This window comes from Callorhinus ursinus, unplaced genomic scaffold (assembly GCF_003265705.2).
Source record: "Callorhinus ursinus isolate GAN/ISIS: 27379988/994484 unplaced genomic scaffold, GSC_fseal_2.0 scaffold19, whole genome shotgun sequence".
Lineage (NCBI taxonomy): Eukaryota > Metazoa > Chordata > Mammalia > Carnivora > Otariidae > Callorhinus > Callorhinus ursinus.
Window position 1 is genome coordinate 18,937,515 of NW_027397081.1, and position 13,799 is coordinate 18,951,313.

General features: G+C 45.7%; 1 protein-coding gene across 1 annotated transcript; it reads right to left on the reverse strand.

The window, feature by feature from the left end:
* Positions 1-9,628: 9,628 nt before the first annotated feature.
* BSX (brain specific homeobox) lies at positions 9,629-13,486 on the reverse strand. The gene is made up of 3 exons (XM_025893455.2): positions 13,225-13,486; positions 10,982-11,178; positions 9,629-9,927 (listed from the first exon to the last, which is right to left on the reverse strand). Exons 1-3 carry the CDS (start codon positions 13,484-13,486, stop codon positions 9,688-9,690), a joined length of 699 nt encoding a protein of 232 aa, XP_025749240.1. The 3' UTR covers positions 9,629-9,687.
* Positions 13,487-13,799: the final 313 nt, after the last annotated feature.

Consider the following 13,799-nt stretch of genomic DNA (forward strand, 5'->3'; position numbering starts at 1 on the left):
TGTCTACATAGAAGGAAGTAGATAACAATATCCGTATATATTCAATAATATATCTATTATTGAATAAAATCAATATAGCTCTCTCTGTAGAGAACATAGCTAAGTAATGTGGGCCCCAAACGTACTCTTTCCTCTGCGGCAAATGGGTCTCCCAAATTTATCTTACACTTTCTTTTTTTTGCCATCCGGACAACTACCAAAGTCACTGTCATGAAGCCTGGGTGGCCCTACCCCATATTTCCAACCCATCACCTGGCAGGGAGGTCTTTCCCAGTACCCTGCCTCCACACAATGGGGACATTGAAGCAGTGCTGATGAGGTCCCCAAATTTGTTGTCTCTACTTAAAATTGATAATCTCCAATCACACAAACCTCAAGCACCTATTTTTAATGAATCCTTTAGATGAATATCAAAGAACTATTTAGCCATGTCTAATATTTTAATTAGATTATATTCTCAATTTAACCCATTAAACCTCCTTTGATGATCCCCATATTTAGTGTTTAGCCTCAGATGCACGAGGTAATGAATACTGGACCTTTTGATTTAATGAGAATTTCAGCTCTTCCAGCCTGCGCCTCTTTGTATACCCTTTTATTTTGCAGGCTATAGAATTCAGTTAATTGAAGGAGTCTCTTACCATCACACATTAAGGAGGATAAATTAGCATCCCCATTCTGATTGGAAAATGCAAGCAGACAGTTTTGCTTTGATCTGAGGATTGAACTGAGGAAGGCGGCAGCCCTCTGAAAATGAGCTGATGGCCTTGTTATCAGGGCAAAATGCAGATGCGTCCATGTGTCACAAAACACTTAATGTCTTAATTGATCACCTTCCAATTCTCCCTGTCCTGTTTGCCTCATTCTCTTCAGGGCCTCACGTGTGTGTGTGTGTGTGTGTGTGTGTGTGTGTGTCTGTGTGTGTGTGTATGCGTGTGTGTGTAGCCCTTTCTTGCTTTCTGTTTATCCTGTTTCTCGACTCAGAGAATTAGGGACCTAGGTTTTCAATTAATCTGAGACCAAGGAAAATGAAACAATAAATTCCCTCACCTTGAAATTTCTAAGAATATCCTGTAAAACTATTTGGACCTTTCATAGACCAAGATTCTTAAGGACTAACTCTAACTTCCAATGCCCTCGGACTGGTAGATCCCATGCCATTGGTACTGCATCACTGAATAGGAGACAAGAAGGAAGGGCTATTATGTGTTTTTGCAATAAAGTCAGACTTTCAGTCTGTTCTAATGATAATGCAATTCTCCTGAACCTCAACAAATGCAGTTGCATAAAAGAAACATCAAGGTAAAAGATCAACACCTCCATCACTCACTGTAAAGGCCAGAGTTAAATAACATTAAATTCAGATTATGAGACTTGTGGGTAAATATGTTAGACTAAACACATGAACACACATACACTGACTTCACTCCCTTGGCAAGCCCACACTAAAATCACAGTAAATGGTTTTTAGAAGGCATGAACATAAGAACAGGAAGAGAGACAATAATAATAAAAGTAGGAAAGCAGATAAAAGTTGAAAAAAAACTAACCTAGCAAACGGGAGACCCAAGAATCAATCTGATTTACATTCCAGAATATCCAAAATGCTCAGAAATGGATGATGTCAATTACCTCTGAAAGTAGGGGTGTAAGGGACTGAGGGGGGCTAAATGAAAGACAACTGCCCCTTTGCTACCCCCAAAAAGATTGCTCTCCCCTCTGCAGAGGGTAGAACAGTATCTCTGGGGAGGGACAAGTGGCTCTGTTGGGAGGCACAATACAGAAAGTGGAGTCAATAGTGAAGATGTGTGTTCTAAACTCAGAGACCTCTGATCTGCCACATGGCTCCGAGAACATTGGGTCTCATCCTACAAGCAGGAGTTTGAAAAATCCTTCTCTGGAGAATCTGAGCAGCCTAAAATAAAAGCCTTAAAAATTCTGACTTTAGAGGGTCTCTAACTGAAGAACTCAGCCATGTTATATATCTATATATCTGAAGATATCACTGAGGAAACCCACTAGAAAGGAAGAGGAGAAGGAAATTAAGAGATCTTGGAAGTTAGAAATATAATAGCAGAACTTAAAAAAGTTAAAGGTTAGAACAATGAGGAATTTTCCCCAGGAAGTAGAGCAAAAAGATAAAATAGAGAAAAATGGAAGAGAAAAAGAATCTAGAAGATAAATCTAGGAGGGGAAAAAAATCCAAATAATAGGAGTTCCATAAAGAACACAATGAACAGAAATCCTTGAAGAATTAATTCAAGAAAACTTCCCATAACTGAAAGGACTTTTCAGACTGAAAGAGCCTACTGAGTATCCAGAACAATGGGTGCAAACAGACCTCAACCAAGGCACACAACTGTAAAGTTTCAGTCCATTGGTTACAAAGAGTATCCTACAAGCTTCCAAAAAGGAAAACAAATAAATGCAGGATACACAAAGAATCAAGAATCAAAATGGCTTTAGACCCTCACAACAGCAACTGGAAGCCAATAAATCAAATGATGTTTTTTAAATTATTCAAAAGTATTCCAAAATAATTTCCAACTTCGAATTCTATACTTAGCCAAAATACTAATAAAGCGTGTGACTAGAATAAAGATATTTTTTAGAGAAGAATGAGCTCAAAACATTTACCTTTCACACACCAATCAGGAAACTACAGGAGACTGTGCTCCCCCAAAAGGAGAGGGTAACCCAAGAAAGAGGAAAATACAGAAAACAAAAGTAAATTGAAAGGAATCCCAGGATGAAGGGGAAGAGAGACACAGTGACATAAAATCCAGAGAGGAGCAGACCAGAGGCTCTGGGAACAATTCGTTTGGGAAAATGAAACCTTAACAAGAGTATTTTGGGAGTTGGCTCTAGACAAATGGTGAAGAGTCTGGAGTTAAACTGGTCACAAAGGGCGCCTGGGTGGCTCAGTTGGTTAAGCGACTGCCTTCAGCTCAGGTCATGATCCTGGAGTCCCGGGATCGAGTCCCACATTGGCTCCCTGCTCAGCAGGAAGTCTGCTTCTCCCTCTGACCCTCTTCCCTCTCATGTGCTCTCTCTCTCTCTCTCAAATAAATAAAATCTTAAAAAAAAATAAACTGGTCACAAGGACATTAAAAATTAAAAAGACAAATATTAACTCCAAGAAAAAAAAAACGAAGTCTTACAGGAAAAAGTAATCTGAGTTGATTACCTGGCTGGGCTGAGAGTCAGACATACATACCATAATAACAATCTAACCAAAACCCTGTCATGGAGGAAGAGATGAAGAGGGTGCACATATGTGGTGGGAACAGGGAAGAAAGAACTAAATTTGCACCTTTTAGAGCATGAAGTACTAGATAATTCGTAAAACAAAAATACCAAAAAGCAGCAATTCAGCAATTATTTAGTAACATGAAGACAAATACAAAAAGAATCACCCAGTGCTGGAAACCGGTTGCCTCTGTAGTAAAGAGAATAGGGAAGGAGCCAGGGGACTGCTTCTTTTTTAAATAATCCTTCTAGAACTGTTCGACCCTATAAACAATGTACATGGGTAAATGATGAAACTCAAGTCTTTAAAATTAAATGGAGAGAGCTCAGGAATTAAAAAAAAAAATAGATGGGAAAAGAGCAGAACAGTATAAAGTATTAGTTTTTTTTACCTTTAGCTTGTAAATTATTCTCATTTGAAACCCAGGATACAGAGCCACCCTCTATCCTTATTCTCATTGCTTTCTACAGTTTATTTCCCATTCCAAGTCAAGCACTGAGGAAGAATAAGGACTATTCGGCCATTTAACTTCTGGCTAGAATATTGGCAAGTGTAATTAATCACTTCCATTATTGGTAGCCATGGAAGCTAAAGAGAGAATGGAGGTTACAAATATTCAGATAATCCCTAAGAATTATATTAGTCAATATTTTTAAACAACTCTTGCTTATTTTTGTTGCAGAGATACATTCCTAAGGTGTGCCTTTTTTAAACTAAAAAAAAAAAAATCTTAAAAGCTTCAGGAAAAAAAAAAAACCTTAAATCTGGATTTCCCCCCTAGATCCTTTACTGGAAACAGGCAACTCAATCTCTTAATAGGGCTCCCATAGATTTGAAATATACCTTCCCTCCCTACATAGCATTTATGTCTGCCAGCGAGAACAGAACCCATGGGGCAGGACGGGGGCAAAACAGGAAAGAGGGAAAGAAGGAACATTCTAAATGAAGTATCCTCAATGCAACTTCACGGCTTGATATGACCCTCTTTCACCCAAGGCCACCTTGCCCTCTCTTAGTCCACACAGTAGGACAATGACGAAGAGAAAATAAGATGAAGTTATTTTAAAAACTCCTTAGAAAGGGACATAATAATGATAGTGATGAACACAAGACTAATACTCACCTTTTAGTTACCTACATTGTTACTGTCGTAGTCCTATGAGGTGTGGGATCAAGAACCAACCCAATATGTTCAGATTATTGTAATTCATTATCTTCCTCAAGCACTTTTCATCTAAGATCTCATAGTAGATACTTTTATATCTCTTATCTCACATCTCCTCACCATTCTTAACTTAAAGGACACTCTCATGTTTCTGATGCCAAGTAAGAGAAGTAATGCAATCCTGAGCAAAAGGAAGATTAGAATTTAAGTCTCCAAGCCAAGCCTTCTAGCCTGTGGCTATGATGCCAAATCCAGCTGCAGCTACACAATTTTGTAAAGAGAATAAGAAGAGAAGGCTTACAGAATTATAAATGAAATCCTGGAGGAAAAGTTATCTGGTATGCACACTGGGAGTTCTAAGAGGAAGGAGTAAATAAAATTGAAAAGAAATGTGTCTTTGGGAGGGGGAATTAAAACCAGAATGGAGAAAACACAATGGAGAGAATCTGGACAGAAAACAGGAAATCATATCAAGTTTTTTATCTCCTAAATATTTATTGGAATGACCTTGGACCTCTACATGTATTAATTCGTAACTCATCAAATTAATCAGTTGTAGGACATTGAGCAAGTCAGTATCTCAGACTCTCAGTTGCCTTGTCTATAAAGATTAGGCAAAACTTTTAGTTTTATTTTTCATCCTACTCAATGTGTGAACCTCTTCAAAAACATCCCAGCAAGTAGTCACTCAACTTTGGCTCGAATGAAAAGGGCTAAGGGGCTCAGTACCTCTTCAGAAAGCCAATTTAAATTTCAGATTGCTCTTCATCAAAAGTTTTTCCATAAATTGATCTAAGATTTTACTAGATAATTTCCAGCTAATTTTTAAAATTTTACGTCCAAAATTACTATGCAAAATCCTTTCCTCTACAAGGACAATTAGCCCTCCCTCCATCACTTTTATCACCGCATGAATTAGTGGTAAAGTAGGATCATGAGAACTGGCTTCTAGTCTGAATTCTGCCACTGTCTATTTAACACTGACAAGGCATTCATTATATACCTGGATCCTAATTTCTTCACATAAAATGAAGGGCTTAGATTTTGTTAAAGGTCTCTAACACTGACCATCCCTTCCTGACTATCTAGTTGTCCTTAACTCCAAGGATCTTCACGTTGTTTTCTTACTTTCTCAAATGGGGTGTAGGAGACTTCTTTAACGAATAAAAGAATACCCTTTTCATTTTCTGGTTTCTCTTAATTCTTATTGTTATGGATATATTTATTTAGAGCACATGAACTGAAATCTTCTTAGTGAGATGACAAGTAACTTTAGTAAGTTGGAATTTATCGTTCCTTTCCTACAAAAAGAAGATATTAGGCTCTTAAGGGTTAGAAAGAACCAAACTAGTTCACCTTCTCACTAATGAAGCACCAAAACAGAGCCTTCTAGCCCTTAGTATTTTGCTTTCCAGCTTCTTCTCAAACTTTTCTAGTGAAAGGTGCTTAGTGTTTTCTGGACTTAGCTTGTCTTATTGATAGACAGCACACTACCCGGCCTATAGGAGGTATGCAAACGTTGTTCCAAAATCTGTTTCCTGGAACCACCCATTGGTTCTGGTTCTGCCTTCTTCAGCAGAGCTGCATAGATATACTCCCTGATACTGAGTAGCCCTGCAACTGTTCAAATCTCCTCTCCCACCCCTGCCCAATACTTGGCTTCTCTAAGCTAAAAAGTTCACACTCCTTTGTGTTTTCCACACCTTTTACTCTCCAGGTTTTTGTATACTGGGTGAATTTTAGCTTGTCAACAGCCTCTATAAAATGTGATGCCAAGAACACAACATAAGTGTAAAATATTTCCTTAACTCATTATTTCCACACATGTGTTGAGCCCAACTCAAGAAGACCAGGGAGTCACCGCTTCAACTCAATATGTTTATTGCACGATTCTCTTAGCACCAAAAAGCATTCTGCTTGCTCTGTGCCTTCACATATCTTTAGCTCTAGTTATCAAACACATTGATATGAGCCAGTCCTCTACCTTTTGAAGTGGTGTCATGAATTCCAATTATTTCTTAGTGCCACTATCTGCTAATACTGGGCAGAATGGTGCGTTGTCCATTTATGTTCTTATGTCATGTGAGCAGAAATAATATCAAGAGTCCCTTTCTGAGAATCTGTGAAATGAAGTCCATTGCAAACAGCATTAAGAACAAATTCAGAACAAACAATTTATTCCATTTGGGATTACATGTAGGATGATGTGCCCACCTTGGCTATTTTAAGAGGTTTTGCCCCTTCAGACTCAGGCTAGGTCTTTAATATATCACAGTGAACGTGGTTTTGTCCGATCTTTACAACCAAGTCAAACTGAATTGAGGCAAAAGCCAAGGTAATTCAGACAAAATACCTCTTCAGCCTATGTTGGCTTTGATCGGTATTGAAGGCCAAAAACCAAACACCACTATCATGCTACATGAAATTGAAACTAAATTGTGTCTCTCCTCTACTATCATCACTAACCCGCTGTGTATAAAAAAGAAAAGGAAAACCAGGAGAACTTGGCTATTGAATTGTGTGCCATCAATTTCAGGGAATACGGTCTGATGAGAAAACTGCACCACAGTCAGTGTGGCTGGTGCCGCAGGTGTAAGCTCCTCCCTTCCTGCTTACTCTGGCCAGGAACAGCCACAAAGGGAGGACCCTGATATGGCAGAACGAGCATCTTTCCATGTTTAATGCTCATGAATCAAAGATACAGCCTTTCCCTGGGCTCCAGGATTCATTCTGCCTCCAATCAGGCGGAGCTGTGCCTACGCTAACAAGGTTTCCTATTTACCTGCCTTTTGAAAACATCATGAACTGTGCCTAATCTGCTTCTCTCAGAGCCAAAATAAAGCCTGGCATCTTCTTCCATTTAAATTTTTTTAAATGTCCTCCAAAAACACAGTATTTCTACTGACTTTAAAGCTTCTCCCCAAATCCCTTTTAGTAGCTCTTCTTTCTGGTATAAGAATCTGAGATTCTCCCCTCTTGTAATAGTATCTACTTTCCCTTCCAAGTATTCATAAATCACTTCCTCCCCCCCCCACCATAACCAAGTCTTTTGTCTTATTGTAAAGCACTTGCCCAAAACTCATGCCTTAAAAATGTATGGTCATTATCCGAAAGGGAGAGAGGAGAAATCGGAGTGTAGATTTGTTTTTAATAGCACATCTACACAATCTAAATCAACAGGAGAGGTGTTCACAGAAAGTGATAGAGGCAAAATGCCAACCGGTGCATTGTTACAAGAAAACAGTGTGTTGGACAAAGAAATGAACAAGGAGTCAAAAGAGATTTTTTTTTTGTCCCCCTTTGACTTTAGCTAGTACTAATTTCATAGGTGGATCCTTCAATCTTGCCAACCCTTGATTTCCTTAACTATTAGAGGGAAAATTAATCTTTGTTGTCTATGACTCACTAGATCTTGATTGACAAAGAGCACTTTGGAAAATCCAAACAGCTCTACAATGCTTATGTTTTTAAAGCAATAGCTTGGTCACCTAAATGATGCTGACTGGATAGAGGTCTCACCCTGACAACTTATCTTTGCCTAAGTTAATGTTTCCTGGAACAAACCTGTAGGGAAAAAAAGAAAGAAAGGAGAAAGAAAAACTTCCTACGGCTACATGCATAGAACTTAGATCTAGAGGGATATTTAGGATTCATCCTCTTCTAGAAAAACAAAAAAGATTAACTGTAACCCAAGCTCACACGGCCATAGTCTATAATACTTATTCATCACTCCAACCCAAGGGTCAGGACTCCACTTGGCCACACACTTTTTCCAGCCTTCCTGGGCTCACTTACCTAAATACACAACCAGAGCCAAAGGAAGATCGGAAGCTGAGGTCGCCTCTGGCAGGCTGCTATATCGGATAAGTACCCTGGGTGCGTAGTGTCACCACACAATTTGTTAGCGTAATTTCAAACTCCAGATATCAAGGGAGCTCTGTCCCTCCGGTATTTGAGAGTCAAAAAATACCATTTGCGGTGACTTTCCACACAGGTGGAACTCAAGACTATAAAACGATTAAAAGCAGAAAAATCGGGCTGGGAGTGAGGGAATCTGTCAACCAAAGGTTATTAGGCCTGTTCACTCCTTTCGAGAACAGGACACTGCCTGGGGTGGAGGGAAGGGGGCGTGCGCGGAGGAGGACGCGTTAACAAACGATTCCCGGAAACTCGGTTCGGTCCCAGTTTTGCGCGGCGAGCCCTTTATTATCTAAAGAGACTGCAAGCCCGGGGAGAGAATAGGAGTTCTCCTAGGGGAAAGGGAGAGAGCGACGCGCGGGGCCAGACTCTTGCCCCCACCTCAGGCGTCCACAAACAGGTGCGCGTCCGGAAGGGGATGCGTATTTAGCTTTAATCTCGCTAAAACTCCGCATTCCCTAAAATGCAACGAAAATGAACATTTCCACACACAGCCCAAGGAACACTCACTTTTTAAAATATCAGTAGCCCATGGGACGTGTAAGAGTTGCGGGACAGGTGCAGCAAGGTCTGGAGGCAGAAATGGCTCGGTAAGTTTTCCTGCCCAAGTTTCTCGCCGCGCGTGGGTGCCGCTCAGTATGGGGACTGAGGGGAAGCGTGTAGAGCGGGTGTTCCCGGGGGCCACAGCTTAAGGGTCCAGGGTGCCGAACCGGAAGCTCAGGAGGGGAACAGTGACCGGAGAGGATAGAAGCGCCGCCCTGAGGAGGGGTTGTCGCCATAGTTTCTGAGTTAGAGATGGGGGGTGGGGGAACCCCAGTGGGAGGTTAGTGGCTGGCAGCGCGCGAGTCTTTCCGGCACAGACATCTTAAGCATCTGGTTGTGGCTCTACCTGGATCCCCGCAGAGCGGAAGGCGCACACTCCCGGTCCCTTACCTGCAGCCAATCGGTCTACCCAAGGAAGGGCAAAGGGTCCGGGTGGAGAGGTCGCGGAGCCTGGACAACGGAGCTGGGGGCAGGTGGCGGAGAGGAGAGGGCCAGGAGGGTCTGCGATCGCGGCGGAGTTAGAGACCCGAGAGCCCAGGGTCCAGCTTGCGCCACTTAAGACAACGGCGCGGGAATGAGCTAACGCAGGTGCACGCTCGCCCGGCAGGGACCCGGCGGGCGACAGGGGGAGGAGGGCGTGGGCCGAGCCGCGGGGCTCCGCGCGGGTTCGAGGGTTCACAGGTGTGATTTGTTTGTCTTCCAGGAGCTGATCTCCGAGGCCCGCCCCCGGACCCGAGTCCGAGCGTTCTGAATCCTGGAGGGAACCGCGCCCCGTCCCGCCGCACCCTCCCCGCCTCCCCAGCCACGCGGCTCAGAGCACGTGCGGCCCTGGGCCCAGCTCCCCCTCGTCCCCAATGTCCACCTCATCCTCGGGCTCGGTCAGCACGAAGGGGCCGGCGGGCAGACCCAGCCGAGCCTCGGCAGATGCGGCCTCTGGGCCTCGGGGGCTGCCCTCTGGGCTCTCGGGCCCATCTGGCGCTTTGGGCTCATCCTGACTTTTCCTCAGCTGCTTTTTATGCTTCATCCGCCGGTTCTGGAACCACGTTTTCACCTGATTTCAGGGGGAAAAAAATACAACCACGTCATTCCTTCAGACCCGTAGTTACTAAGATCTGCGAAGATTGCTGAGGGTTAGGAAAATGGACCGCAACCCATTCACGAATTATCCAAGAGCTGTGGCAGTCTCATCCTTGGGTTAAATCACACCTGAACTGCTTGCAAGTTATCGTGTTAGAGTGAATGAGAATCAAGCATCCTAAGGCTCCTGGAAGTAATTGTCCAAAATAACGATAAAGGTCAAAATGGTGTGCTTAATTAATACTAATACTGTTATTAATTATAATAACTAATAGTAAGTGCTACGTCGATGAGCCTCCTTTACGTTTAACTTACGTTCTCCCCATTTTGGCATCTAAACACCTGGTCTTGCTGGACAGGAAGATGAGAATCAATCTTGCTTGTTCTCATTAGAGAGAAAAGTCAGGGGCGCTCGGCCGGGCGAACGATTTCACAGCAAGTGGGGCTCCCAGGTACAGAGAATGTAAGAAAGAGAAAGTGGGGGAAGGAGTTTTAAGGTTGCAGGTGAACAGGATCTGGAAGGTGAAAACAGTTCTCCCTCTCAGGACAGAGCAATAAGGAGGCCGCTTACATTACAGCGGGGGCGTGGGGAGGATGGATTTGAGGGCTTGTGTCTGTAAGGGAGATTAAAATAATAAAAACAATTTCCCTGTGTGGACTTCGCTCAGGACAAGAACGCGACTAGTTCTAGTCTCTGATTTTACGTCGGACCAGGGTTACAGCCCCGATGGGAGAGGAGTGGGAGGCGGCAGAGAACTGATCGTCCTCAAACTGGGAGTGATCATCAGGATCAATCCGAGGAGTTTCTCCTCCCTGCCCGGGGCTCGCTCGAGAGAGGACGCTTCGGTAAGTCTGACCTGAAGTTGGAGGGTTCGGTACTTTTACTAAGGAGCTTCGGAGAAGCCTAGAATAAAGGGGAGAGGGGTCACTCCCGCTCAAGAGCTCCGCACTGGGTGCAGAGGCGGTGGGAATTAAGGGGGGAGGGAAGAGCAGCAGCGGAGATCAGGAACTGCCCCTCTCGGGCCCACCTGCGTCTCGGACAGGCTGAGGGCCGTGGCCAGCTCCACCCGCTCTGGCGTGGACAGGTAGCGCTGGATCTCGAATCTCTTCTCCAGGCCGGAAAGCTGCGAGTCCGAGAAAACCGTACGAGCTTTGCGGCGACGGCAGTGCTTCCCCGGCAGCTCGGTGTGCTGGGGGTGCGGGAACAGCGCCGGCACGGGCACCCCTGCAGAGAGAAAAGCCGCCGAGTGGGTAGAGCGCGATGCCCCCGTAGCCACCTCCGCCGCAGCCTCCACCCCCGGTCCCCAGCGCCTCCCTCCTCTTCTTGCCTCCGCTAGTCCCCTGGTCGCCCCAATGCTTCTCCAGCCCTTCTCCCAGGAACCGCAGGGCAGGAGAAATGTAAAAAAAAAAAAAAAAAAAAAAATCCGAAGAATAGCGCTTGGAGATCTTTATCCGGCAGGTCATCTAGACCTACAAACAATAAACAGTAAGTAAAACATAAAAGAAAAATTTTAAATCGGAGGCCTTAGAAAATATCTTCTTGGAAAGACTCTCGCAGCGTCTGCCAGTCCTCTGGTGCGCCGCCCGAAGTTTTCTTGCAAACGTCCGCTGGTCCAGTAGCTGTTCTGCCCAGGCACCACCCTCTTCCATACCCCTGACGACACCCTGCGTAGTTCTGGGGCCAGGAGAGGCACCAATGTAGCCTTGCTTCCCAACCTCACTAAAAAACACCTCTTCCCAGAGCTGCCTCCATTCCCCCGCCTGCGGCCAAAGGGAACAGATGAAAACTCTCATCAGGAGCAGCTCAGAAGCAAGGGCAGAGGGGCAATTCCCGCCTGGCACGTTCCTTTTAAGTTGCGGGGGCCGCTGGGGACCCCATCTCTAATCTGATCCTCATCCTTTTTCTCATTCTTTCTCTCCGACCCTAAGCAGAAGGACTGAAGCCCTTCGCGCACCCCGCCCCCCCAGGTCAGGGAGAGACTTCTGTCTTTCCTGACCTCTGCAGGCATTATGGTGTCTGAGACACACCAAGTAAACTGCCACAGACATCAATTTCTGCCAATGAGGGTGTGGGTGGGGGAGGAAACAAGCAATTCTGGCATCACAGGCTTTGGCCACTGCTATTTGTGGGGAACATGGGTGCAGCCCAGAAGAGGCTGTCATGGGCCAGGGAGTGAGGCCAATACCAAGACGAATACCAAGATGCAGGCTTCAACATAGCTTCTATAATTGTCCTGCCAACCCAATGCCTCAGAATCTGGGTTTTACTGCTTCACAAAAACTTTCAGCTTTTGTCCTAGATTCCAGAGCACACGTTTCACAAACTGCCTCAGGTGTTTTCCTGGCCCTCACCGGGATGGGGTTGTTTTCCCACCTGTGCTCTGCATCTGGACTCAAGGAATTATTATATTTCAACTGGAATGAAAATGCCAAAGAAGGAAGCATGAATGTGGCCTTGCAGAGAGCGGCAGAAAAAAATCTGGGTATTTCCTTACATCTCCCTGACCCAACCACTTTGCTGGCCCCCAGTCTTTGTCATTCATAGAAAATCAAAATATTTTGGCCATGGGGCTCCAGCTTCACCAGCAACTCGGGCAGAAGAGGGGAGCTGAGCCCAAGATTGTGAGTTAGACAGTGGGAGTGCAGACGGTTAAAGAGGAGCAGCGTCCATCCCCCGGCCCCCCACACTTTTTTTTCTTACCCTTTTCCCCCCCTATACCGCCCAGGTCAAACCTTCAGTCCTCAGAATATCCCCAACCCTCATTCACTTCTAAACCCCTGCAGTATGTCCGTAAATGCTCAGCACCCGAGAGGAGAGAGCTGGACCCGCTGGAGGCTTTGGAGTTAATGAGCTGGAAAGTGGAGTTCTGCTCCATGGGGTGGGGTGGCCAGGGGTCTCCCCTAGAGCGAGGGGAGACAGAGAATCAGGAGTGAGAGCTGGACCAAAGTGACCAGGAAGACCACGAGGAAGGAGACAGAGCACTATCCATCAAGAATATTGTAAAACCTCCAGCCACCTCTTGGATAGGAATGTTTCCTCTGTTATAAAGCGTGCGGAGTGACCGAGACCTATCCCCATGGGTTGGCATGCCTCAGGGGAGCTCTGCCTGTTCTCAGCCATATCCCCAATGTTCCACCGTCACTTAGGGAAGGAAGTCGCCAAGCCAGGCCGAGCCAGCTCTGGCCTTTCCTCAGCTCTATCACAGGCTTAGGGTCTGCACTGGAAGACCTGCTCTCTTGCTCCCCAAACCTTGAGGCCCCTGTTACTTACCCGAGGTGGTGAGGAAATAAGGGTGGTGGTGGTCTCCCTTATGCAGAGGGTGATGGGGATGAGGAGCCAGGAGGGTGGGTGTGGGCATGAGGGGGTAGCCATAGTCTAGCAGAGGCACCCGGGAGGCCAGAGAGCTGGCGAAGTGGTCAGGGGCCATCTCCCTCAGCGGCTTGGGCTTGTGCAGCAGGATGTCCTCAATGAAGAAGGACGTGGGCCTCTGAGAAGACGCAGGGTGTAGAGGGGCAGTGAAGTTGAGATTCATCTTGAGCCAAGCGTCTGTCACAGGGCGAGGGCCGGGGACGAAGTGTAGGAAGCAGGCAGCGTCTCAGCAAGCCTGGTAGAGTGCCAACAACCCCCCTCCGAGGCTCCGAAACCCCGCGGCTCTCTTCCGGGCCTGGGCTACCCCGGGCGCTGGAGAGGCGAGAAGACAAGCTCCTGGGTAGGTTGGGTCTATGTGTAGAATTGGCAGCTTCAAGAGGGGAGCTGGGAGAGCCAATGGCAAAGCTGCCAGCCGCGGAGGGGAGGGTGCGGTGGGCTCGGGGCGGGGCGGGGAGCTGTCCGCGGTGCTGAACACG